This window comes from Sylvia atricapilla, chromosome 4 (assembly GCF_009819655.1).
Source record: "Sylvia atricapilla isolate bSylAtr1 chromosome 4, bSylAtr1.pri, whole genome shotgun sequence".
Lineage (NCBI taxonomy): Eukaryota > Metazoa > Chordata > Aves > Passeriformes > Sylviidae > Sylvia > Sylvia atricapilla.
This window is the reverse complement of record NC_089143.1, coordinates 70,582,387-70,608,608: the sequence shown is the minus strand read 5'-3', so window position 1 is coordinate 70,608,608 and position 26,222 is coordinate 70,582,387. Positions and strand designations below refer to the sequence as shown.

General features: G+C 42.0%; 1 protein-coding gene across 2 annotated transcripts; it reads right to left on the bottom strand.

The window, feature by feature from the left end:
• Positions 1-2,987: 2,987 nt before the first annotated feature.
• LARP7 (La ribonucleoprotein 7, transcriptional regulator) lies at positions 2,988-25,564 on the bottom strand. 2 transcript variants are annotated; one of them, XM_066318356.1, is made up of 13 exons: positions 25,389-25,564; positions 21,789-22,000; positions 20,661-20,761; positions 20,492-20,575; positions 18,246-18,410; positions 17,672-17,780; positions 16,711-17,082; positions 16,014-16,143; positions 13,509-13,657; positions 12,531-12,649; positions 9,950-10,109; positions 7,893-7,984; positions 2,988-3,406 (listed from the first exon to the last, which is right to left on the bottom strand). In XM_066318356.1, the coding sequence occupies exons 2-13, from the start codon at positions 21,997-21,999 to the stop codon at positions 3,326-3,328; spliced, it is 1,773 nt and encodes a 590-aa protein (XP_066174453.1). In that variant the 5' UTR covers position 22,000; positions 25,389-25,564; the 3' UTR covers positions 2,988-3,325. The 2 variants fall into 2 exon arrangements, with proteins under 2 accessions (XP_066174453.1, XP_066174452.1); XM_066318355.1 differs by having other exon boundaries at positions 16,711-17,085; positions 25,389-25,562.
• Between the last annotated feature and the right edge of the window lie 658 nt (positions 25,565-26,222).

Sequence of the window (26,222 nt, the reverse complement as noted above, 5' to 3'; positions counted from 1 at the left end):
GGTAGTTAAACGGCCTTAATTAAATCACACCATACTGGAAGGCGTTTCCCATCAGACTCTGACTCCTCACTGCATTCCAAGTGCTTTCTTTCACACAAATCACCAGGATTGCATACTGCAAGGAAACATTTGGAAACATCATTCCTAGCAGCCAACTGCCTCCAAGGAGTGCACAGGACCTGGGGAGAGAGACCCAGGTAGCCCCTCTGAGAGACACCACTCATTCCCAAGCGCCTGGTTTGTCCCTTCCCCTTCACCCCTCTCCCACTTGTTTTGCCTCTTCAGGAGTCTGTTTGGCTCCACTCAAAATGCCACAAGGCGAGAAAAGCACAGCAGTGTTTGTCCAGCACAAAACCAGTCACCTTGGCAACGGCCAGCCAAGCTTTCCCAGCTTCTGCTGCTTGGTTTTCTCCCGGTTTTTGCCGGCATTGGTGTGACTCGGGTGACAGCCACGAGTGCCAAGTATGCTGTCAGCACTGGTCCCGGCAAAGGCAGGGATGAATACAAGAGCTGGCCTGGCTCTGCTGTAAACTAAGGGAAACTCGTGTGCTGCCAAGCCCCCTGGGAACTGGCAGCTTCCTTACACCATCCACAACAGACCCATCGCTTGTAGGGTAAGATAACTGCATTACTGCCTCACTCAGGCAATCTCAAAGTCACCCAAGCATACCTGATCTAATTATTTTTCCAGCACTGTGCAGCATTATTCCCATGATTTAATCCTGCCTGGGATCATTAGACACCGTAGTGCTGTTAAGAAAGCAATTATGACACTGACCTATGTTTTCAGGGACCTGGGCAAGGCAAGAGCCTTTGTCATCTATCAGAAGGTAATTTTCTAATGTGATTTAGAGCTCCTCCGTAAAAAGATAATTTACCTGCTGGCTTTCAAGGATGCCTTCAAGTCTGACTTAAACTAGGGTACAGTACAGTGAATATCTTAGGGGGAAATGCCCCCAAAACACAAGTCTTAGCTGTGTAAAATAAACCAGGCAGAACAGGTTTGCTCCTGGTGACGGCAAGATGAGGGCAGTCAAACAAACATTAACCAAAAGTGCAAAATCAAGTGTAAAAAGGCTTTTCCACACTGCAGGGAGAGGTAGAAGGGACAGTGGGGTAGCAGCATCATGTGTGAGTGGGATACTGTGCTGAGTGGGGACCACTAGGCTACTGAAAACCAGCAGGTCCAGTAATCCTGGGGTGTCAGGTGCGTGTCCCACTAAAACCAGTCCTGCTGCTGCCATGCACAGTCCTCAACTCGTGGAAGAGAAGTAAAAATATGAGTGCTAAAAATAATTTCAGATACAGCCCCGTGCTGGGTCACAAAGAGCAGAATCAATGCTGGGTTCTGCTCCAGGCAGATGGATGGTAATGTAATGATGTTATTTCAGAACACTCAGCCTGGGGAGACAGAAAAATCAGCAACAACAAAGGAGCACTCCAAGGTTAAGAATTCCTACATTTTTACAGTATCATCCTGAATTTCTAAACAAAATGTGTGTATTGGGGAAAAAGAAAGGAAAAAGTCAGTGTGGGAAGCTCCCAGAGGTCAAACAGAAGTTGCTTTAGGGATGCAATCCTTGGGCTGGTAAAACTCCATAGCCCGATGGGGAAAGACAGCAGCAGCAATTAATTGTCACGTGAGCTTAAAGAAAAAATACACAAACCATTCTGGCACTCTTGAGAATCCAAGCTTCCTTTGTAAAAACATGTAGGCTATCCTCTCCATTCCTGATTTCTGAATTAAGTGGCAAAAATTCTGTTATTAACTCTTTCAGGAAGTATTGAACACCAACCGGCCTTCCCTGCTGGAGCAAATCGCTGCACTAGTTCAGAAAAGGAGAAAAAGATAATTGATGTTTAAGTGTAAGGAATTAACCTGCATAAATATGGAAAGAAACAGAAGAGTGACTTCCATGTGTTCAAGTTAGGAATTATTAATAAACAAGCAAAACTCCCAGACTCATGCTTTTGCAGTTCTGTTTTGCTCTCCACCAAACATAAAAAACCTGAATCATTTATGAACTAAATTATTTATAACACCGATATATTTTTTACTTAAATGAATTTCAGCAGCAAAATCCTAAGCATTTTACCCAGGGTAGGCTGTGGGGTTTATTTTTTCCTTTCACATCACAATGGGAAAAAGGAAAAAAACAACCTCCTGTCTTTCAGGCTGGATGCCTAGAAGACATTAATTGGTCAACTATTCTTTTCGCAGTTGGGTATGAAAACTCCTCTCTGCCATGTCACCCAATTTCTCACCCACCTAGGAAAAGAGAGGAGTTAAAGGTTTGAGGATAATAAATTAAAAATGCTGCAATTGGAATAAACAGGAATACTGCAGGAGTGCCCTGCAGCCCTCTGGGAGGAATGTTCCTCGCACCATTTCCAAGAACCATCAGCAAGCTCTCCCCCTGAAGTTTCAAGCCCTGAAACTTGGTCCCTTATCTCGCACTTTTCCCCTCTGTATTCTTGCTATCTTCAGTCTGATCACTGCTGTTCCCTCCCTACTCAATCCTGCCCCACCAGCAGACTTAGTCACTTCATAGAAGTGAAACCTTGTGGTAAATTCCAGTTTAACGTTTAATTTTTCATTTTTTCAGATTGCTGGTCTTCCAATAAATACCTTAAAGCCGTTAAAATCACCATCCTGCCTTGTGAACTACACAACTTGAACACTTATCTGCAAGCAAGTAACGAGGTGTACCAAACATACTCCTATTTCTTCTTCTGAAAATTCTTCTAAAAAATAAAAAAAGTCTAAATTCACTTTAGTGTGTATTTATACATGCAAATTTCTTTCCAGACTCCTCACTGGCAGACTTCCCGCGGGCCCTACCCACTTGAAAATAACAGATTATTCTCTTCTATTTTGAAACAGCCTGATGGACTAAAAAGAAGCCTAGAGAGGTTTATATAGCATTTACCACTTTTATTATTTATAATCTCATAAATGGCAAATGGAAGAATTAGAGATACACAACTGTAATTCTCAAGCATTTTATTTTATAACCTAGTGTATAAAACATAAAAAACAAAATAAAAAAAAAAGAGGAAAAAAAAAACAACAAACTGGAAGTGAACTAAAGGAAGATCTCATAATACACATGTCCCAAAAAGCTTTACCTAAGGGCTCAGAAGCAGTAAACATTCAGCCTATTAAAAATGGGATTCAGAACCAATCTTCACACTAGCAGCCTGCAGAGTTATGGATCCAAGGGTCCAGTTTAGTTGCTGTAAGCAGTGGTGGTTGTGAGGGCTGGATTTTCTTGTTTTGTTCGGAATACCTGCAGTTCACTTCCAAGCTCACCATCAACCCTGGTTAGTTGACATTAACGAACAGAATGTGTTGGCTTGTCTGTTGAGTCTTCTCCAGTCTCATCCTTTCAGCTTTGGCAATCAACTGCAAGCAGGAAAAATTATGTGGAAAATTAGAGGAAAACTCTATTGTTAGGATTTGACCTTACAGTCACGGATATATTCTATCCCTCCTTCCTCCCAACACAGTTTAGGACATCGATATTGCAATTTCAAAATCCTAACATACAGCTTCATACAGGAAGTTAAAGAATTCTGTGCTTTTATTAGATGCATTTTGCTACTGATGCAGGAAAAACCAGGTTAAGCCACACACACACACAAAAAGGTGCTTTATGAACATTGTGAAATTTTAAGTAGGAAAAAACCCCACATATCCCTAAGCACACCACAGAAACTCCACAGGAACCCACTCAAGAAAAAACACAGGAGCACAGAAAAACCACACACAGTGACCACAAAAAACCACACACAAAATAAAAACCCCTCATAAACCCTACACCTGAACAGATACACAAACAGACACAAAACCACATGCCACAGAAAAATCCCAAACCCATGTGGAAACATTCACACTGAAACCACAAACTTACATAAGAATACGCACAGAAACCACAAAACCCCTAAAATCCACAAGAACATAAAGCAACACCTCAAGAATGCTCACAAAAACCACACACAAACCCCAAAACCCACAAACCAACACGACACCACACCTAAAGGCACATAAAGCCCCCACAGAATCCAACACATGAACACACTCAAAGGCACATATAGAACCCAGAACTGTCCCCCACAACCCACCAGCCTCCCTAAAAATAACATGAAAAACCCCAACCCACTAAGAAACACCAAAATAAACCCCTGAAAATATGCAACCTCCCAAAAAAAGACCCTAATGAAAAAAACTACTAAAACTCTCCTGAGCCTCTCAAAGCAACCCCAAAGCCCCCACACATGAAGACAACTAGAAGTACACATAAAACCCCCAAATTCCATAAAAACCAACAGTCAACAGCATGAATCCACAAAACCCATCACAATATACACAAAACCACACAAACAGGAACCACAAACCAACACAAGAAACCACATGGAAAATGCACATAGCACAAAAATACACGCAGAAATAGCAGGGAAGAAAGAAAAAAAGAAAATAAAAAAACCCCACAACCCAAAAAACAAAATCATCACCCCCTTCACAAAACAAAACCCAACAAAACAAACAAAAAAACCCACCCACAAACAAACAAACAAAAACAAACCCCCAACCCACAGCAACTTCTCTGCTGGAGACCAATCCACGAAATGAGCTGGTGTTATGGGGAAGGGTCACTTGCACCCCAGCCAGTCCAGTGTGCCAGATTTGAACAATTTCACATACAAATCAAATTATTTATTACTTCTGCATATAACAGACTCCTGCACACAGCATGGAGGTGCACGTTGTGCTGCTGTGACAGGCAAGATTTGAGGCTTTCCCAACTAGTTTACAGCAATAAAAATGACCTAAAGATGGCAAACTTTATTCTCCGGTGTCTTAAAAAAACCCCAAAACAACAGTTTAAAATAGTTCAACCCTAAGAGAAAGCAGAGTACAGTGGTTTACTCCTTGAGCATATGAGATGGAGAATGACAAACACGGGAAGGGAAGCCCTAAGATATGAGCTGCCCGGTTCATACTGCTGAGTGTTTCCATCCCAGTGCCCCAGAATTTTGTCAGAGGCCCCAAGGATTTCCATTTCTAGCTCATCAATCCAGTACCAGCCCCTATGTGTAAGGACTCTACTACTCCTCCTACTACACCTTGCACAGACAGCAGGCTCACAGGACCAGGGAAGGGTGTTCTGGAATGGGAGCTGCCCCACGGGCCCGCAGACAGGGAGCTGCCCAGTCCTGCAAGGACACAGCCCTCGAGCCCCAGGCATCAACAGGAGAGTGGGCTGTGCCCAGACATTCCCACCGGCCTCCATTTCCACTGCGAATTATTCCGCCCTTCACAAATACCCAATTCTCACTCCCTCGCCAAACGCCTTTCACTTCTACCACTCCTCCCACCCTCTTAAACTTCCTCCTTCCCCCTGTGGAAGGGGGTCCAAGGTGCAAAGGAGGTTCGGCAGCACCTCCCCCCAGGAGATGAGGGTCCAAGCGGGAAGCTTGCAGGCACTAATGCCTTGTCTTTGGCAACGGGAGACTCCAATCGGTCTGGAGTTTAAGGCTACAGACTGATGAATTGCTTTAGGTCTGAATAAAGTGGCGCTGCCCTAAAAAGCAGTTCTGGCTGGAGGTTTTCCATCTGTATCAGTAAATCAGGGAGGTGGTTTTATCAGGCAGTTGAACAGACAAAAGGGAAGATGGATTGGGCAGGGGCGGCAGAGGGGAGCAGAGAGGTGACAATCTACCGGGCCTGGGGGAAAGAGACTGGACACCTCCTTCACTCCAAAGGATGGCCAGGCCTTTTCTGAGGAATTTAATAAACATCTGCTTTATCATAGGAACTTTGCCAGAGGAAGTCAAATCTCTACCACTTGCTTTGGTTTTGGGCACGGCTGCAGTGATCCTTAACCCTTACCCTGAGGAAAGCCAAGTGGGCCTGGACTTTTAGAAAACCCGGAAAAGACGAATCTCAAACTGCCTAAACTCAAACGCTGTGTGCTGCCTGTGATGGAATGCAGTCCATGAATATCTACACTGATTCAAAGAAAATATAAGATGCCTTAATTCCAAGCATAAAGCAGCTAACAAGCAAAAAGCTCCATTTCAAAATCTTGCAAGGGATTTAGCACGTTATTAACAGAATAGACCTTGACAAGAAAGGCACACTAATGGCACATTTTACTGAAGATGTTTAATTATGAATTATTATATTACGTTTTTTCTGCCTTTGAGATCTCCAAAAGAAATCACCTTGGAAGTACTAAGGAAAAATATTAATGAACAGAAAAGTATTTTTTTATTGGCAGTCTATATTTCAGGAATACAGCCTGTCAAAAAGTAAGGAAGGGGTTAAGATTTACTGACAGCAGCGAGGCATTCTTGTCTTGATGTTTTGCTTAACAGCGTTAGCATTTAAATAGAATTCCCTGGCTTTGAAGTTCACACCTCCCTGTGTGGCAAGGTGCTGGCCAGGGGGAAAGAGCAGGGGTTTGCATCCCTGTGCTGCCATTGTTAGGCAGAACCGAGACAAGTTTGTATTTGCAAGCCCAGATGAGGTACATTACTGCCCAATTTACACCAGCTTGGTCAACAAATACCAAGCTTCAAAAGAGGAAGAAGAGAAACTTGAGAGCAAGGGCTCCTACAGTCAAAATTAAAGTCGAAGGTCTCACTGGCACCTTTGTTTAAAAAAGTAAAGTTTATTAAAAAAACCAAACCTGGCAGCAATCAGAAAAATTGTTCTAAAGCTGTGCTTTCAAATTCCCTTTCTGCTTATATTAAAGAACAATGGCTCGAATAAATGCCATTTTTAGGCTTTTAAGAAAATTAAATTTGACCTTTGGGAAAATTCTTTATGCACATCTTTGTTTAAAAAAAATCTCACCTTATTTGTCTGCAGGTTCTCTGAAAGAACATTCACACAAACTGGATAAAAGACGTGCAAAATACAAAATATGCCTTTTACGAGATAAGGTTTTGACCTGTACGACTGCTGCTCCTTCAGGTCAATGAAGTATTTATTTTCCATTTTATATGGGACAATATATTTTTTTCCTAGCGTCCAGGAAACAAAGAATCTCCAAAGTCAACAACAAATAATTAAGGTCAGATGATTCTGAAGTTTTGCAAGCCACAGCAAAAAAAATTCAGGGCAAAGCCAACTCAGAAACCTTATCTGGAGTGTGTGTGAAGCAAACCTGGCAATAAAACGTCTGTGAAATGCTCTCTGGCTCCTCTCTGTCAAGTCAGGGATCTGACTGGCTTAATTGAGGAACGCTGGGGCTGGAGTAGAGGCTGCAGCCTGCAAGTTCATTGCAACACTCCCTCAAAGCTGCAGCCCGACAGGCACAGCGAGGAGAAGGCTGCAATTCCCCAGTTTGGAACAGGAAGCTGGACAGTCATGGATGCTTGCAGCAGTACCCAGATTTGGCTGGGTCAGAGCCATCACTCTGGTGCATGGGCTCCTCACCACTCTGGGAACACATCAGCTTCCACCACAGCACACATACAACTGTGTTAATGGTGAGGGAAATGAGATTCATACTCAAGAAAATTATTTTCTGAGTCATACTAGGGATTTAAGAGTGTAGCACTAGACTTGATTTCACTAGAGCACATCAAGACTACTTAACTTATTAATGAGCTCATCCAGACAGGGTTTCCAAAGAAATCCAGCTTACAAATTAAGTTCAGGTCTTTAGCCACGGACTTAACTTTCTCCAATTGTCCCTGTAATAACAAGCTCCAACTGGAGCAGGACAGCCACACTCTCTACTTTGTGACTGTGAAACCCTGCTGCCAAGTCAGTAGGCAGTGATTCAACAGAATTAAATACCAGAGTTTGGAAACACATGGAGCATGTGCCATGTTTTCAGCCATGGCTGCAGAGGAAAAAGCCCTGATTCCCAGTTTACCTTCTCAGTACCCCGCTTCTTTTCTCGAGGCTGGTTCAGCTTGGCTTGTCTGTCCACCAAAATCTTCTGCCAGTAACGTTGTTCATGGTCACCTGGGGGGAAAATTGACGTTGAGGAATGTCAATAAATGTAGCCACAAGAAGTGGATGAAATATTTTCTAAGGTAAACACTGCTGAAAATACCTGTAAGGGAAACCCAACAAGTACTTCCTCAGCAGTCTTAAATTTCCTATCCACAGAAGTCATATAGAATTGCTCACTACCTGTCATCAGCAAAAGGAGCCGAGTTTTAGCTAAAGCTTCACCACAGCAGACACAGGCCCCTTTGATTTACTGATGTACTCAACCTCTGACACATTTTAAACAACTACCAAACAGGAGGAAAAAAAAAAAAAAGTAACTACTGCAAGAACAATTATTTTGTTTCATCAAAACCATGACCTGGGGACTTCATGAGCTGTCAGGAATATTTAATATTTGAACACGGGCAGCAATACAGAAGCAAAAAATTGTGCAGCTTTTCTCAGCAGCTGCTTTGCAGGGAAGCAACAGTTTGCCACTGTTCCTTCTGGTTTGCGATGTAATTATCACAATGGGAATTCTGTGATACCATTTTGCATGGTCTCAGGGTTCATCTTCAGCCACAGGGAAATTTCTGAAGGATCTCACAAAAGATTCCTGCAAAAGTTAACATCTAAACATGATCACAGATGCTTACTATCTTGCCAGATGCCAAGCTGAAGATACTTTAAGTCAAATCTTTAGTCCCTGCTGTAGAGAGCATTGAAGATCCTTTCCTTTTCATCTCTCAACTTCTGCCACCAAGAAAAACAAAAATCCTTACTGTGAGCCCCTTGTGCATTCCTGGAAAGCTTTTCCATTCTCATTTCAATGAGCCAGTTAGAAAAAAAATAAATCTAAAGACTATGAATGGAATGCTCCTACAATGTAGTACTCACTCCTAATCTCCTACTACACTTTTATGTAAGGATACAGAGACAGACACAGGGCTGTAGAACACAAAATCTGAGGTTCTTTCTGAATCTCTGAAACACAGAGCACACAGGAGACAAATCTATCTTCAAATGACATTAGCAGCACTCACTGAGTCTCAAACTTCCATTAACTTTGATACCATCATGAAGGTTAATGCTTCCATCAAAGCTTCTCCTCCTGCAATCCTTTACTGGCATCTACAACCCTGCATGCACAAGACTGGGTCCTAAAGGAGGATTTGGGCATGACTGGGGTAAAATATTTAAATACAGATGAGGCAGTCCCATCTTGATTGTTTAACTTGTTGGGGTTCTTTTCCCCCCTATTTACAGTTTTTGGTGCATCTCTCAAATACAAAAGTTTTACAGACATCAATACATCAAGCTTGACAGACTTCCTCTCTTTTCTGTCTCTCAATCCCACAAAGAGGCTTCTCCACACTTGGCAAAGGAATCCAGTCTAATACAAGATACAAATTTAGAACGGCACAGTAATTGCAGAAAGAAATAACACACATTAAAATTAAGTTGAAAAGTAGAGCCCTAAGGAGCCCTTCTTATTCTGGCCTAAATTATTCAACTTCCTGAAAAATAAAGATCCATTAGTAAGTAAGTGCTAAACCCACTTTAAGTGTATCCATGCTGTTAGGTCCTTGCCATGCCATTTCACACATATGCTCAGTATTTTCAGGAAAGTCTTAATTTAAAATTCTTTTGCATTATCCGAATGTTCTATTCAAAAAGCTGAAATGTGAATTAAGTTCTACAGCCCTTTGCCACTGAAAGTGAAGAAAATCCATCTAAAAAGAACAGAATTAAGTTTGCAATAGCAAGCAAAAATCATCATTTTGCTCTGAATGGTGGCATAAAATCCCTTTTAGTTTTATCAATTTCACAGTAGTTGCAAAATGAGAAGACTCTCAGGAAAAAAAAAATCAACTAAACATGCAATCTTTTTCTCCTGAGATATCTAAATAAATACATAAATTCACCAGGAACGATCTCTTTCACAGTAATTAAGGCTTCTCCTGTACTTCCATTAAAAAAAAAAGGAAGTCTTACCAGTGAGAACTTCGAATTTCCAGTTGTTTTTGATCTGTATTTCTTTGTATGACTTCACGACAGTCTGTGCATCCTCAGGAGTCTTAAAGCGGACGTGACACTCGGTGTCTCCCTCCAGCATGTCAACATAAGCCACCTCAGCCAGCACTGCCAGAGCATCCTGTCAGAGCATGAGACAACACACACCATAAATCAGCCTTCAAAAAGAGAACTTAAAAAGAGTGACTTTTGACCATTCCATTTGGAGGTCATTAACATTTTCAAAAAGGTCATGAAGAAGTAGGCAGTAACTGAACTTTGTCATTTAATCGATCAATCTCTTGTCAAAGAGTTTTGAATTAACATTTTTTCCTAAGAAGGTTATAACTGAATTCTGATTTATGAGCCTGCAATATCTACCCATCTATCTCTCATCCAGCCCTCCCATTAACAATTTAAAGCAGTAATTCCTGGAAATGTTATGGTATAATTTCACTAATGGAGCATCACTCATTTATTTCAACACTGTACCTGATCTTTTTTCAAAAGTAAAAGCTGTGTACCACAACATCGATAGATCTCAGCCTAACAGAAAAATATCCAACTTGATTCTACACATTAAATGTATTAAAGCAAGCTCATGCCTGGCAGATTATTTGAGAAAGGAGCCGTAGTAAAACAACTCTGTCTTTATGAAGTGACCTCTGCCTGAAAATTTTCACTGACAGCTGAAGGAAGAAGAGTCACAAATGCTCTTGCAGATGAAGTACTTCACTTGTAATTCCTGCTGTTAGGGAAATTAAGTAGGACCACACATTCCTAGTCAATTTTGTTCACAGCAGGAAGCTCAAGTAAGATGCTTCTATTCAGGAATCACACACTGCTTTTAACCCTCCACTACCAAGGGCAGCCTTAAAACAAAACAAAAATTAAGTGGCAATATTGTTAAGATGATCTGAGAGCAAACAGAAGCTAATTTCATCCTTATTCTGTTATCCCAAAGCCATCATTTCATGGAAAACTAAAACGAACCAAAGACTTCACCGGAGCTGGCAAAAGTTAGTTGCTTTGAGGAGCACCTTAGGGGCAAAATAAGGGAAGCAGTTAAGTGTAAAATTAAAACATCAAAATAATATTTAAACTACACTGCAAAGACCTTTCCAAGTTGTGTGGCGTGTGTAATTGCTTGCACACATCGAGAAATGCAGGTCAGTTCTGGAAGTCTGAGGGGAAAAACAGGCCTGAAGGCAATGCTTAGTGGCAGTTTGCTGCAGCTGATAGCCCAGTAACACAGCCAAGCCAGGTCTGATTGCACTTGTGCCTTCCGCAAAGAAAAAAACCAAAAAGAAAAGAAACATCAAGTTTTCTCCTGTTTAAGTACTAAGCTTTCCTGTTGCCCACAGCATATCAAGGTGACACAAAGGTAACCCAGTAAGGTCTATCCTGCAGTCAAAGAGACCCTCAAAGGTTCCAGGCACAACTTGTACCACGTTCTCTCTGTGTCTCCAGTACTCAGACAGCTCCTTTCAAACACATCGAGAGAGATTAGGCTGATTAAGCTGAAACCCCAGCAGCAGTGAGATGAGGCTTTTCACAGTGAGAGAGTCTCTCATGTTGCTTTGGTTCATGTACAGACCAAGCCTCACACACTTGCAAGCAGTCAGTAACTCGGAGGCCTCCCTAGTTACAAATGTTTGATAAATGTTTGATAAACAGTATCAGAACTCTAATTTTAAACCATTCCCTCATTGTCCTGAGTGAGCTGGATATGTGCACCAACCTGAGCTGAAGTTGTGCAAATTCTTTCCAGCTATTTCTCATCCTAAAGTGCAATTTGGAAAGAAAAAATCCTGTGTAACATTAATGGAAAATTCGGGATCTGGAAAAAGCTTGTTATTTCCTTTGGAAAACTTTTAATATTTCCATTTCAAAAGGATGCAGCTTAAAACTGGTATTTTTCTTAAATAGAAATAATGTGTGTAACTTTTGGTTTGTGTCATCACATAAAACTGAAGGTATCAAACCACTTTTAAAATGAGCACTTGCATTAGGAAAAAAAGACTGAATCAACAAGTTCACCCTCCCTGAAATGAGTTTTCGTCATTGGAAAATTCGTTCTAAAATAAAGAAAATTGGTTTCTCACACAGAGAGTATTTTCCCGCCCCCCAAATTCCTGTTAATGATAAAAACACCATAAACTTTTAAAAATCCTCGCAAGTATATTTTTACAGCTCTCTTGTCAGGATGACTGGCACAGAGACAAATGCAGAACACTGAAGCAGTCTCCAGCTTTTTTTTAAATCTGGACAGCACTTGAGCATTGCTTATTCTCCTCATTTTTTTTCATTATAAACTTGACATTGCTCCAAGCAATCTAAAGGTTCGGTTTTACTTTGAAACACCCTCCTTTAGCCTATTTTGCCATTGAAAAATCTGCCATTAACAGATACTACTAAAGAAGAATTTGTACTCTACTGGCCAAAGAGGTGGAAAAAAAAATAAATCAGTGAGACTGGGTGAAATGGTATTCCATATTCAAACATTTAGGGGGCAGGGTAAGAGGAAAGGCTAACAGCTACCCTGAGGTTACAAAGGCATTACCTTGATCTGCTTCCTGCCCGGCAGGGGCTCGGTGCTAATGATCTTCACAATTACTCCGCTGACAAACTGAGGCCCCATTGTGTTGGCCTTGGCGGGAGGGGCACAGTCTTCACTGGTGGCTGATCAAGTCAAAAACAGGGCGGCAAAAATAGAAAAACGTTTCTACATTTATTATGTTGAAAAAAACTAAGACATTAGGAAAGCACAGAAGTAACAATGTAATAAGTATCAAATAGTGCTACTGCAAAATGAGGTTTATCAAACGAAGGACCAAGATTGTCCATAGGTTCAAGTCAATTTTAGTAGAGAAAAAAAAAAAAAAAAAAAATTTCAGGAGAAAGTCTTAGTGAAATTTTTACAATCCATAGGGTCGTTCCTGTAAAGACATTTTATATTGTACCAATACTAACACCGCAGTTTTAGAGCGATTAAAAACATGCAGAGGGCCTTTGGAACATCAATGTTGAGGTTAGTGAAGAGAAGCAAGGAGTATTAGGAACAAATAAAAATAAAGAAAAAATTCTAAACCAGAAAAATTAGAAATTTTACTATGAAGATACAATTTCAAAGCTCCTCTTATCCATAGAGCTGGTTAAGCCCAATTTCAAGCTGGTTTTTTTAACATCTCTGGTACAGTTAAACCTGAGCAAGTTGGGCCCAAGCTGCAGTACCAAAGAAAGCTGATTGTTGATTTACCTCTCTGAGGCTTTGTAATTACAATTGCTTAAATATATCTGTAAGCCTGGGAAGTGCTACTGAAATATGCTGAAATCACTTTAGTATTTAATTATATAACTCCTTAGTCCCAAATCCACCTAAATACAGGGAGGGGGTTATTTTGCTATCTGACATTTTGAGAAAACAGCAGCATTTTAGAAAATAAAAGCTTGTGGCAGTGTTTCTACAAGATCAGGGTCTTGCACTACTTCTGTTTGCATACAGGAAACATGAATAAAACAAGACAAAACCCAGGATTACTTTTGCCATTTTCAGATTTCTGCACAGCAGATTCTGTCTCCATCTCTCCCACGGGCTCGGGTTTGATTTGAGACATCGTTTTCTTTAAGGAGGCCATACTGGCTTTCTGCAGAGCCAAATATTCTTGCTTCAAAACCATCCATTCAGTCCTAAAAGCAGCAACACAAGCACAGGACGTCAGTTGCAAAACAAGAAACTTATGTTCAGAAACTTAATGGCAATTTAACAGGTAACTACAGCTTTAGGTGGACTTGGTGATCACTGCAGACAATTCTGCCACCGGAGATCTCCCCACACTTCGGTCCAGTTCAATTTTGTCCCGATCCCAATTTCCCATGGCTCTGCTTCAGAGAATTCCAACACCAACCTATCATTCCAACAGAGTGGCTTTCAAATTTGCTTTAAATATTCAAACAGCACAGTCTGAATATTTGGTAAACTGCGTTTTCCACTGGAACTACACAGAGCACAGGCACCAAATTCAGAGTTAATTCAGAGACAGTGAACTCTAGATTCACTGAATTAGTTCAGCGAACCCACTCCCGTGTCACTACATTAAAAATCAGTCATTCATTTTCTAGCAAAAAATCATTGATGGAAAATCAACAATTGGTTAAACTCACCAAAAACCTACTGAGATAAGGACATTCCTCACTATTCAAATGCATTTTGGTTAAAAAATACCCCCCCATGGAAGCAATTTATATATTTACATACATTTAACAAGGAGATGTTTCTGCAAACAGCAAGAGCTTTGCTCCACAGCAACACAATGCCCGCAGTGCCACTGTGAGAACGACTCATTGTTACCCTAATCTGTGCTATCAAACAAGCTGATAGAGGATTTTTAAAGAGGAGGATATCTTGTGGTAATGGTTTTAGCTGCTAACAGTGACAACTGTATACTTCAAAAAAGCATCCAGACTCACCCAGGATCATACATTCTCAACAGAGCAAAGGCATTAAAATAACAAAAGACCCACGTAATGATTCGTGGAGATAAAAAGGCAACACCACCCCACAGCAAGGTTTGGTATAAATACAAGCTCAAGGAGTAACTTCGTGACTTGCCACGAAGGAAGAGGAGATCATCGAGAATGAATCAGGCAAGTATTTGCAATGCTCATACTCTTTAAACATTTCTTTAACCCCTTTGCTACAATTTAATAACTTTTAATCATAACTCTTGTTTCTTGCAGTTTGCTCAGAATGCTGACGGCAGAGGACCAGCTGCGTCGATAACCCTTATTTTTTTTAATGTGGACCCCTTTTACTTTAACATGGAGGTGCTTTCTGTGATATAGAAAAAGTAAGTGCTTCCATGTTTTAGTAGAGGTGAATCCTGATCGCAATCCTGAAACGCCATCCGGGATTATACTTTTTTTTTTTTTTTCTTTTTTACCTGCACTTCAATTGAAGATTTTTTTGATCTTGGAGTTTCAGATCCGGGAAAAGGAAAAGAGTCAAGAGCTAGAATCTTAAGTGGCTACAGTTAATTTGAAGCGATTTTTAATTTAAAGGTCTCCCTTTGCTTTAACATGGAGGTACCTGCTGCCTAAAAAAGTAAGTGCTTCCATGTTTCAGTGGCGGTGGATCCTGATCTTCAAAGACTTCTTAAAGGGAATTGTGCACGTATGTTTTTAATTACTGCGTTTTTGATATAATTTTATGTAGTTTCCCCGCCGATGGACCCCCACGACTTCAATGTGGACGTGCTTGCTTTGGTTCACAATAGTAAGTGCTTCCATGTTTTAGTGGTGGTGAATCCTTTTAACCTCAACACCTTCCTCTAGGAGTGTATCAAGCCCAATTCTGCAGCTCAAGGCGGCGAGGACCCCCTCTACTTTAACATGGAGGTACTTGCTGGACGCCTAAAAAGTAAGTGCTTCCATGTTTTAGTTGTGGTGACTCCTAAAAGCCCAACACTTGGATTATAAGGTTGGCAGAACTCTACCCATCAAGCCATGAAGACTCGAACTCAGGTATTTCAATCTTCTTGCTACAGGCTAAGACTGTTGCTAATATGCAACTCTGTTGTATAAAAATTGGAATTGCACTTTAGCAATGGTGATGGACTGTGAGACATACCAAGACTTCAGGAATAAATTTCAAAGGTTTGAAATGGCGTGAACTCTCCTTTTTAGCAATAAAATTTCAATAAAATATATAAAACATGTGACTTACACATTCCTACAAGTGAAAAAACCTGCATACTGCAGGAAAACTTGAACATCCATTTTACAAACATTAAAATGTACCACAAAGCAACAACGTTTACAATATCCTCAAGGTATATATATAAAACACATGGGCGGCCCAACACAAAACGAGATTAACCCAGTATGTAAAAAACTGCAGTAGGTGTGGAAACTAGAAAAACATGTGGTTTTATTAGCATTGGTCTCTCATTTAGGAGATGTCTTTACAAAGCCAGCCAACTACTACTTCCCATTAATATTAAATTCACTGATATCACAGAAAATAGGTTTAATTTATGTCACCTACTTGGGGAGTACCCTGAGGGGAATGACTTCTTCACCCATTTTGTGTCTTTCTTTGTGTTTTTTCTTGTGTTTCCGTTTAGATTTGGAAAGTGACGTGTCTTTTTTGTCTTTGTCTTCTTCTGCAGAAACTTCTACATTAAAACATTTTAAATGAAAACACTTAATTCAAACATGTATAGTTAAACGCTATAAAGAAATCACATTAAATATCTACTGGCTTTAGTTTTTACTTCAACTCTATTTCATTGACTACTTAAATTTCCTTTGCCTCTCACACTAAATCTCATTTCAATGCAGCTTTTCTTATCTCATGGAACAAACGGGTCATTACCTTTTCCCTTTTGTATTTTAATTTATTTATCTACATTCCTGTGCTGTCTCCATTTGCCCAGGCTGCCTGTTAAACCCATATTTTACTTTAGTCAAGTTCTATTGATATAAACTTCTTTGAACTGTTTTGACTTCTGATTAGATTTCCCTACTTTGGTGTTGCAAGTTCTTCCTCATTCCCGGTGTAGCTCCTCTCCTTAAAGTGCTTCCTTACCAGGCTGAATTTTAAATGCAGGGGAACACTTAACGTGCCCAAGCTGATCTAACGTTTCCACTATATCCAGCCCTGCACTCCTCATCCTTAAGAGGTATCTACCATTGCATTTCAATCATGCAGAAAATCAGAATAAAAAGGCAAGGATTTTTACCATTGGAATCTTTTGGAGCTTCTGTTGTTTCTTCTTTTACTGTTTCAACTTCAACTTTTTCAGCAGTTTTCTTAACTTTTGGAGCTGATGTTTCACCATCTCCTGAGGTGGTTCTTTTTCTCTTTCCTGGCCTGCTTTCCCAGGTTACCTCTGAGCTCTCTGTTCTGTCCCATTTCCTCTTCTCCCTTTTGGAGGGCTGCTTGGGAGCCTCAGTTCCCTCCATCTCCGAACACTCTGATGGAGTCCTGTGTCTTTTAGACTTGGGTACTGGCTCTGTTGTAGTGCTGGTGTTTGATTCCTTGGGCTCCGCAGCTGCCTGTGCATTGCTCTCTTTCTTGATTTTGGATTTCTTCTTTTTTTTCTTTTTCTTCTCTTCTAGATTAAAAATACAATATTTAAAACTGCCCATGATTAAAAGCAGCAGATTAGATTATTTACTTACGCAGCACATATGATAAAAAGGGGATGCTAGTCTATGCAAGATAAGCAAAACATAGACACAAAGTTTCTCCTGGGTGTTTTAAGAAGACAAAATGGGTGCAAAGCAGGGTTTGAAAACCATCAGTTTGATTTCATTTTTTTGTTTTCACTTACTGGTATAACAAGAGAACTGGTGATAATTGTGAGGAATATTAATGTGATCTATCATTTGTCTTGGAAAAAAGATGGGAGGGTGTCTGAAGTCTGCGAAATTATATTACACCATTAGAAATAAGGGAAAATGTTTTAGTGATGAAGTTGCAACATAAATCTGTGATACTGGTTTGTAAACTACAGTAGATTTTTTCACAGTTAAGCCCATGCTGCCCAAATGCAGCAACGTGAATTGTTTTTATTAAAAGCTTTTGACACATAAAATTTACTGAAATAACACAGATGAGAATTTTCTCTTCAGATGCACAAAAGTGTTCCAAGTAACTTAATAACACTTCCTAGATCCAAATAACTTAGTGACACTTACCTACAACAGTGTTCTCACTTGAATTCAGTGTAGGAACTGGTTTATTCTTTACTGTTTTGGGGAAAATCCCAGGTTTCCGTGGTGCTTCCTCAGGTGGATTATTCAAAAACTAAAAGAAGGAAATTGAGAACCACTAACACTACAAAATCATACTTTCTTTAGAGACTCTGTATTCAAGTTAAAACCAGCAATCCTCATCACATTTCAATACATAAATACTTTCAAATCACATATCAATACAGAAAGGCAGGTATGACCATGCTTGCTTGATGAAATTTAAACACCATTTATTGTTACACAGAGATCTCTTTCTCTAAAAGATGGCAAGAGTGGCCAACCAAATTACTTTCAAAAACATTATATTTCTAAGCTTTCACGTTATTAATAGAATTATATCTTTAAAGAACTGTGGCACTGATTATAGGTCTGGGAGGAGGAAAGAGGAGCTAACTTGTGTTAAGCTTTAAAATGGTGATATTTTGGAATTTCTCTAAGATTCACTGGGTGACCTAGGAAAGAACACACCATTCACATCACCAGGAACTATGTCAGCAGTAGAGGCACCAGCACTCACCTCAATGGCTTTCTCTGCCTGTTCTTTAGTTTCAAATTCAACAAAAGCAAAGCCTTTTGGATGCCCAGTACTTTTATACCGGGGAATACTGACGTAGACTACATTGCCACACTTCCCAAACACCCGCTCAATCCAGCTGTGATTGACATTTTTGGGAAGCAGCTCCTAAAGGAGGGAAAAGAAATTTTCAAGTTTGATGTCAAGACATTGAGAGGCAAAGTATCTAGGTAATAAAAAGTGACCTGAGAACAGATCTTTAATTATTCATATAGCTATAACAAATACATTGTATATTTAATTTAGATGCTTATCTTCACATGACAGATACCAAGACCTCACCCGCAGCTGGATCTTTGCAATGCAAAATCTCTTGCTAAATTTAAAACCTTGGAGCAAACACTGGACTGGCATGTCCCAAACTAACCTCTGCAAAGCACAAGCTACTTCTTTTTATTGGTGGTAATGCAGGCAGGTATCACAGAAAGAATTCCTGCAGGCCAGTAAAGAGTCACTACTGATAAAAATTTTACCAGTAGCAAATATTTTCAAGTTTAATTAATCAGATGAGCAGAAACTTTTAGGGAGCTTCTTGGATGACAGAACTGTCTGATTTTTACTTCTAGAAAGTCCTTAATACAGCCACACATTTTAGCAGCTTGCAGACATCGTGTCTGAGTTCAGCATTTCCCCTCCCCAGCCAAGCAGAAATCGTGTCACACCAGATTTCTCTCTAGACCCAACAGAACACTTTAAAATCCCACTCTCAAATTCATGCCCAAACAACTACAGTGTTGGCACTATTGCATTTTTTTTTTCACAAGTTACTGCACCAAAAGGTTCTCCTTGTAGCGAAACACTTATCAAATTCAGATTTTCTTTCTTCATGAACTTTGCCACTCTCAGAAAAAAATATTTTGTTATGGTTTGGCTTCAAGATGAAAAGCCCGTTACTTCAAGGTTTTTTTCAAGTTCTAATAATATAATAGTGAAGTCTATGGTAAAGCATACAAAAAAGCCAAATTACTGCATAGAAGTTTAACTTACCAACACTTGGACTATTACTCTCCCCAGTGCCACATCTCAGGCATTTACAAAACATTTAACCACATACTTAAGCTCTGCATAGACAATGTATCTGATGACTTAGAATAGCTTATCTAAAAAATGATATAGACAAAGTATTTCAGAGTTCTAAGCAATCCCTGTAATCACATTAGGAAAATCATAAGTCTGGCACATTGTATTTAAAAAAAACAAAAGCCAACCACCTTTTCCAGGCTTTTGTTAAGGAAGGAATCATCACAGCAATTCAGTTCCTCCTTATCTGGATGGGCTGGAATTTTGGCTATGATTATTGTGTATATTTATCACAGAAAACTCAGTGCTGTTTGGAAAATACTAACTCTGCTGCTAACAGCTACAGGTACACAGCAAAAATTGTTACTTGTCATAAAAAGCAAATAGAGACAAAGCAAATTCCACAGTGGCTGCAAATCTAGTAAATAAAATTGCCCAGGGTTTAAATAAGCAAAAGCTCAACCACCAGATTTCTTTCACTTAGTTGGCTCTACAATGTGACAGCTCTTTCACTCTGGCAGGGCTGAAATACCATGGTGAGATGCAGACTTACCCCATCAGCACAAGCTATTTTCATTTAAATTAAGCAGTCATTCCAGTATCAAGGTAGCCACAGGACAGTTTGCTATTAGGAGGATAGTTAAAATTTTTCAGGTATAGTCTGCCTTTAAAAGAATGGTGCTTTGTGTACAAAACCAGAGGCAGTTGCAGTAACAGATCTTATAAACAGATAATGCTGTTTAAAGTACCCTGATAAACTATATCCTGCATCCTTTGATGAAGCTAATTTAGTTGTTATTAGAAAGCTTTAACTACATTAATGTAATAAGTGAATATTTCTTAAAACCACTGGTGCTCCTCTGATGGCATTAAAAAAGCCCTGTGAACACAGCAATAGCTCAATGCAATGAAACTGCACCTTTTCAGCCTGGGAAGCAGCACTTTGGCCCGGCACTTCAAATGATTTAAGGTGGCCCCAAAAATCCATGCACCAAATGAAGCCCTTTCTTGACACAGTCACTCTAAGCTCTTGCTCACCTGCCTCTGCTTAATTAATTTCTTCTACCTTTGCTGCACAATCAGCAGCAGCCCAGAAAAACCCTGATGCACAAATGGAGTTCCCACAGTAGGGGACAAAGAGGCAGGGGCACACACTAGTCCAGCCTTACCACATAGACAGTCCGACTGTCCACGTCCTTTGGGCACTCGCCCAGAGGTTCGCGTCTCCTGATCCTGGTGCCTTCCAAGTCCAGCTGAAAGCAGGGAGAAAATAGCATTTCCCATGAGATTCTTGCTCACTTCAGCACCCCAAATACAGAAGGGTGGGATGTTAAATACCTCTACAACAGATGAGCTTTTGACTGCCCGAGCGATCAGCTTCCCATCAGTAGTCAATTTTTTCATTTTGTTGAAAGAAACAAGAAGTGATATGTCAACATCTAGGGGGGAAAGAAAGTGTGATTATGATATCAGGTGATGTGTTCTACTCCACTTGTTTTCCTGTGAAACAATCTGCAAGTTATAAGTGTGTATTTAATCAAGGATACACAGAAAAATTTTACCATCACAATTTAAGTTATGAGTACACCTAAATTTAATTTTCTTCTGTGCTAACCTTTATCAAAGGAATTTTGTTCTTTTACTTCCCCCACACATAACTGTTGTGTCTGAAAAGAAAGGAAGCACCCCCACACACATACTTTCTGATGTAGTTTTACCAGACAAAACCAATTTGCATTGAAAACATGCCTCTCCTTCAAGTACTCATCGAGTATTTAACCCAGTGCTGCCAACACAGAGCGCCTGCCTGCACTTCGGTTTCAACCAGACACGTGCTCAAACCTTGACAATAGTCTACATAAAAATTTCGATACTTCTAGTACCTCTAGAAAATGTAGGGTAAATTTTACTTACTTATTACTTTATGAATTATTTAAGGAGGCCTTAGGAAAGTTCAAACAATCTATTGTCAACTATTCTGACAATAAAAATTGTCAGAAAAGACTCACAGTAATCCTATGAGCAAATAAACCATTTCTAGTAGAGAGAAAACTAACAAAATACCTATCGCTTACCAACACATTCGAGTGACATTTTAATTTCTGCACCTATCTACCCTGCAAAACCAGCCCAGTACCTCTGAGGACAAAATAGTTTCATATCTTGTCCTTAAAATTGTACAAAAATGAGAAAAGAAAATCAGATCTCCCAAACAGTCATTTCTACCCTGGCAGATGTCTTTTCCATAGGGCTGATAGGACAGGAGAAGAGAGAGAGCAAATAACAGTTTTAAATCTAGTACTAGTTCTGCCTCCTGAGCTGCTGATGCTGATTTCCAGCATGGAACTCCTGCCTTTCCCAGGAGAAGACATGCACCTCAAAATAACCTGTCACTGTTGCCAGCAATACAAGGAAGAACAAAGTGAAATGGAAGTGTTTGCTGAAATCTACTGAAATTAAACTTACACCCATCTTCGGACTTCTCTATTTGTTCTCGAAGGAATCTGTCTTTGTGGAGATTAACATCACCAAACCAGAAATCCACTTGCTTGGCTATATCTGCCAGCACCTGTTTAACTCTTGACCTCTTCTTCTTCTTCTCTCTCTCCTTTTTCTGCTCAGTGCTTTCTTCTTCCATGGCTTTGTCTCTTGCTGTTTCAGTCTCCATTCCTGTCATCCTGTCAAATGAGACACAAACACAACCTTAAAAACATGGAAGTCTTATTTCAAGGAGTTCTTGTTTAACTTTTTGCCCTGTTACCAGTAAATCAAGTTGCTTGCTAAAAAGAGTCTAGAACAACTGAAGCTGAAAAGCAGGTAATTTCCCTCCTCACAAACACATTTTTCTAAGAATTGAGAAAAGATACATCATTTCTTCTTCACTCCCCCTAACTCATAGCACAAGCCATTAGGAAGATGACACACAAACCCCGTGAAGCACCACACACTCCAGAAATGAACCTTGTCTTAACCTTGATCATGGCAGATCTGGGAACAGTGAGGTTCGTTTTTAAAAAATTGTCTTTATTATGTCCAAAACGCAAACCACTCACTCCATCAGCTACCAAGGCCTGCCCATGAATAGTAAGTCACCAAAGTGTCTCTAATGGCAAACCCTGGTCTGTCAGGACTCCAGAACAGGCCCCCAGGAAATAAACACTAACTAGAACCAGGTGACTTCACAGACAGATTGACCTTGAAAAATATAAAACCGTTTTAATGCATCAATTCATCTCTTTTGTTCACGTTTCAATTCGCTGCAGCTAAGAACTGCCAGTCACCACTTCGGGACCTCATCTCACACGAGCAAAACAAAGCAAGGCTGCCAGAAGCAGACGGCTCTCGGAAAATTAAATTAACACAAAAATTAAGGTAATTAATGTCGCAATCACCACATGAAAGACTTCTCAGCCCTCTGCCAAGGCAGCAGAGAGGGAAACGGGGCACAGCCATCAGAGGGGAAGGCCACCTCGACAACAGGATGGCGAAATGGAAATGGTCCCCAAATTATTGTGCAAATCAGGCTTCCTCAGCCGGAGATCAGTTTCTGCCCCGCTGTGAGCCGACGACTCAAGACAGTGAAAGGTCAGCAGTTACCTTGGCGAGATAAGCCAGCTAAAACTGCTCAGCAAGTTCAAGCTCCACTCGAGCCCTTCGGCGAGTGTTTTATATCATTAACCAGCAGACAAGACGCTGCTCAGCTGAGGGCTGCGCTGAGGCGCTTCATAAACGTACAATGTCATTATGGGCTACCTGCAGTGGCTGAAGAGCATGAAGGGAGCACTCCAACACATTCGTGTGGCCCACGGACAGCACAGCTTTGTTTTATGAAGCATTTTGAGTCACTCGGCTCTGGGACTTCCTTCCCAGGAAACTAGAAGAAAAGCAGCTTCGAGCTGCATTCCAGGCTCCCCTCTCCCTCTGTGTTTTAGAGAGGACGCTTTGAGGAAATTACTTTGTACTTCGGAGTCCTCCAGAGTCAGAGCAAATATCAACTATTAACGCGTACACACAAATCCAAGTAATTAATCCAGCAATCTCCATATGCTCGGGTGTAAGGCAGTCTGTATTTTTCACACGTCAATTCTCACACTACCCACACTACTCTGACAAACAATTAAAATCCGAGCAAAGCAAAAGCAGGGTCAAAACTTCACACTGATAAAGCAAAGGTCTCTTCAAAAGGAATAAAATCGCAGTGCCTCTGTGTGCCACAGTGAAACCAGAAAAGGAGGGACAATTAATCAGAGGGAAGGAACTCTAGGAAAGCAAAGATAATGTAAATCCAAATAACACAGCTCCACACTCATCTACAGAAACTTCTCTAGGCTCGATAAATATTAAAGATTTCAGTGCTAACCCATATCCAACCCCAGTTTCTATTATTATCAACATCTAGAAAACATAATAAAATTCAACTGTAATTCAAGGTCTGGAAGAAACGAGGTGCAGATATAAAATATACTTTATTCTTTTAAGCACCGATGCAGATGTTTGTTTGCTTGGGGTATTATAAAAATTAAGATGGGGCAATAGGGGATGAGAGAGAAAAAAAAGAAGAATTCAAAATACTTTTACGTCCTATGAAAAGGTTTTTGTAGAGTCAGGGGCAGCCCTAGGCAGGCACTGCATGATGAATGCAAATAATCAGAAACTACTTTAAAAGACACATCCTGAAACAGTTTTACACCAATACAGACATAGGCAGAGCTGCAGAGTGAAGTTCCTGCCCTGCCCTGAAACTTCTCTCTATGCAGAGTGAGGTAACAAAGGACAGGAGTTAGTACATGGGGGCAGCACAAATTTCTTAACCTAAAACCAGAGAAACTTGTGCTCTTCCTCTCCCATTTTACACAATGGAATCAATGGGTTACTTTATACTCAGTTTTAACGCATTTGATAGACTTCATGAAACTGGTGCACCCACAGACAGAAAAGGCTTTGCTTCCATTTGACAGTGATGAGTGTTAAAGCTGTTCCCACACATCGGGAGATCCCTGTGCCTTAGTCGTGCCCTTCCCGCTGCCACCTCAGGAGGTGCAACGTGGATTTATTTGTGTTCAAGGCTGGACGTGGGACTTAGTGCCACGGTCTGTTTGACAAGACGATGATCGGTCAAAGGTTGGACTCCATCTCAGAGGTCTTTTCCAACATAAGCGATTCTGTGATTACAATTAAAATATATGCCAGTACCGGACTCGGATTAGGTGGATTCACCTGAATGACACCAAAAGGGAAGCCCAACTCCTTCACCTCACAATAGCTCACCCTCAAGGAACACTACTGAATTTTAAGACCGGAGAACTCATTTCTGGCTCTTCCCTGTTGGAACAGGCAGGTGATTAGGGAGCTGAACAAGCAGCAGAGCTGCTGGAGGGAAACAGAAGGAATGAGTGCTTGGAAGCAGAGTGGAGGTGGTCACAAAACCCCAAGCGCTGTGCGGCCCTGCTAGCTGCTGCACTAGACCAAAACCACTGAAAAAGAGCCTCATCCTCTTTATTCTTCAATTAAGGGGCAGACCAAAATGTGAGGCAGATTTTTCCAGCCCTGGCTCATCCTGAGAAGCCTGACCACCATACATTTACCACTGCACAGGTACTGACCACTGCAGTGCTGCTGCTGTAGCCATTCACAGATCTTATCGACACAACACTCAAAAAAACAAGCACAGACTGTCTGAGGGGCCCAAAGCCCCCTCAGCACGAGTCCCTCGGCCCCAACACGAGGCGTCAGGACACGATACCACGTAGAAAAGTCACCCGTGCATCACTTGCGGGCAAAGCCACCTCAGCGCCCCGGGGCAGTGACCGAGCCCTCAGGAAGCAGCCACACGCGTCAGGAGCAGCGGGCATCGGGAGAGGAGGACGCCCAGGGGCGGGCAAAGGACGGCTCAGGGTTACAGGGGACCGATGACCTGAGGGGACCGACACGACCCCCCCCCCCGGCCATGAGGGGAGCGCGGGCGGCGGGAAAGCGGCGGGAAAGCGGCGGGGGGACGACAGCGCCCCCTGTCTGCGCCGCCACCGCTGCACCGGGCAAACCCACGGCCCCTCCCCGGCCACTGACCTGCTGCCGCCGCCGCGGCGACACCGCTTCGGCTCCGCCCGGCCTGTCCGCGGCTCCGACTCTGCCTCCGTCCTCCGCAGCCCCGGCGCCACGCGCTGCCCGCTCCTCCGCTTTCCAAACAAAACAATAATAATAATAAAAAAAAAGCCCCGCGGCGGCGCCCGCGCGTGCGCGGCAGCGTCGGGGGCGCGCCCGGCTCTGGGCGCACGTGACTTCCTCCTCGCGGGGCGTCGCGGCGTCGTGACGTCACGCGGGGCGCTGCGGCGGGAAGTTCGGAAAGGCGGCGGCTGCCACCGTCATCCCGATCCCGATCCCGGGGCCGCCGGGTAGGATCGCGGTGTCCGTCCTGATCCCGAGCCTGATCCCGGGGCCGCTGGGTAGGATCGCGGTGTCCGCCCTGAGCCTGATCCCGGGGCCGCTGGGTAGGATCGCGGTGTCCGCCCTGATCCCGATCCCCATCCCGGGGCCGCCGGGTAGGATCGCGGTGTCCGTCCTGATCCCGATCCCCATCCCGGGGCCGCCGGGTAGGATCGCGGTGTCCGCCAGACCCCCGGGAGTGGCCGGGGGCTGGTGTGGCGGTCCCTCGGCGCATCCCGCTGGGAGGCGGCGCTGGGAATGGAGGGCTGGGAAAGGGCTGTGTGGGGGCAGCGGGTGTGACAGCGGCCGGTCCCTGTGTTCGGGCCGTGCCGCTGCCCGTGGCCTTCATCCCCTCGGGAGTCGCCCTAAGGGCTCGCACTGATCACTTATGCTCTCATAACTTAAGGAATAACTCTGTCCTAAAAGGCGCGTCCAAGGATTTTCACCTTAGGAAGCACCCAAGGAGGTGGCAACCAG

What these genes read in the sequence shown, in the direction of transcription:
- LARP7 (XM_066318355.1), bottom strand. Translation starts at nt 21,999, where the DNA reads ATGACAGGAATGGAGACTGAAACAGCAAGAGACAAAGCCATGGAAGAA. An exon ending in CCCCTCAGGGTACTCCCCAA is followed by an intron (nt 13,658 to 16,013) that starts GTAGGTGACATA and finishes TGCTGCTTTTAG; the next exon opens with GACTGAATGGATGGTTTTGA. An exon ending in GAAATCTGAAAATGGCAAAA is followed by an intron (nt 12,650 to 13,508) that starts GTAATCCTGGGT and finishes TGACTTGATCAG; the next exon opens with CCACCAGTGAAGACTGTGCC.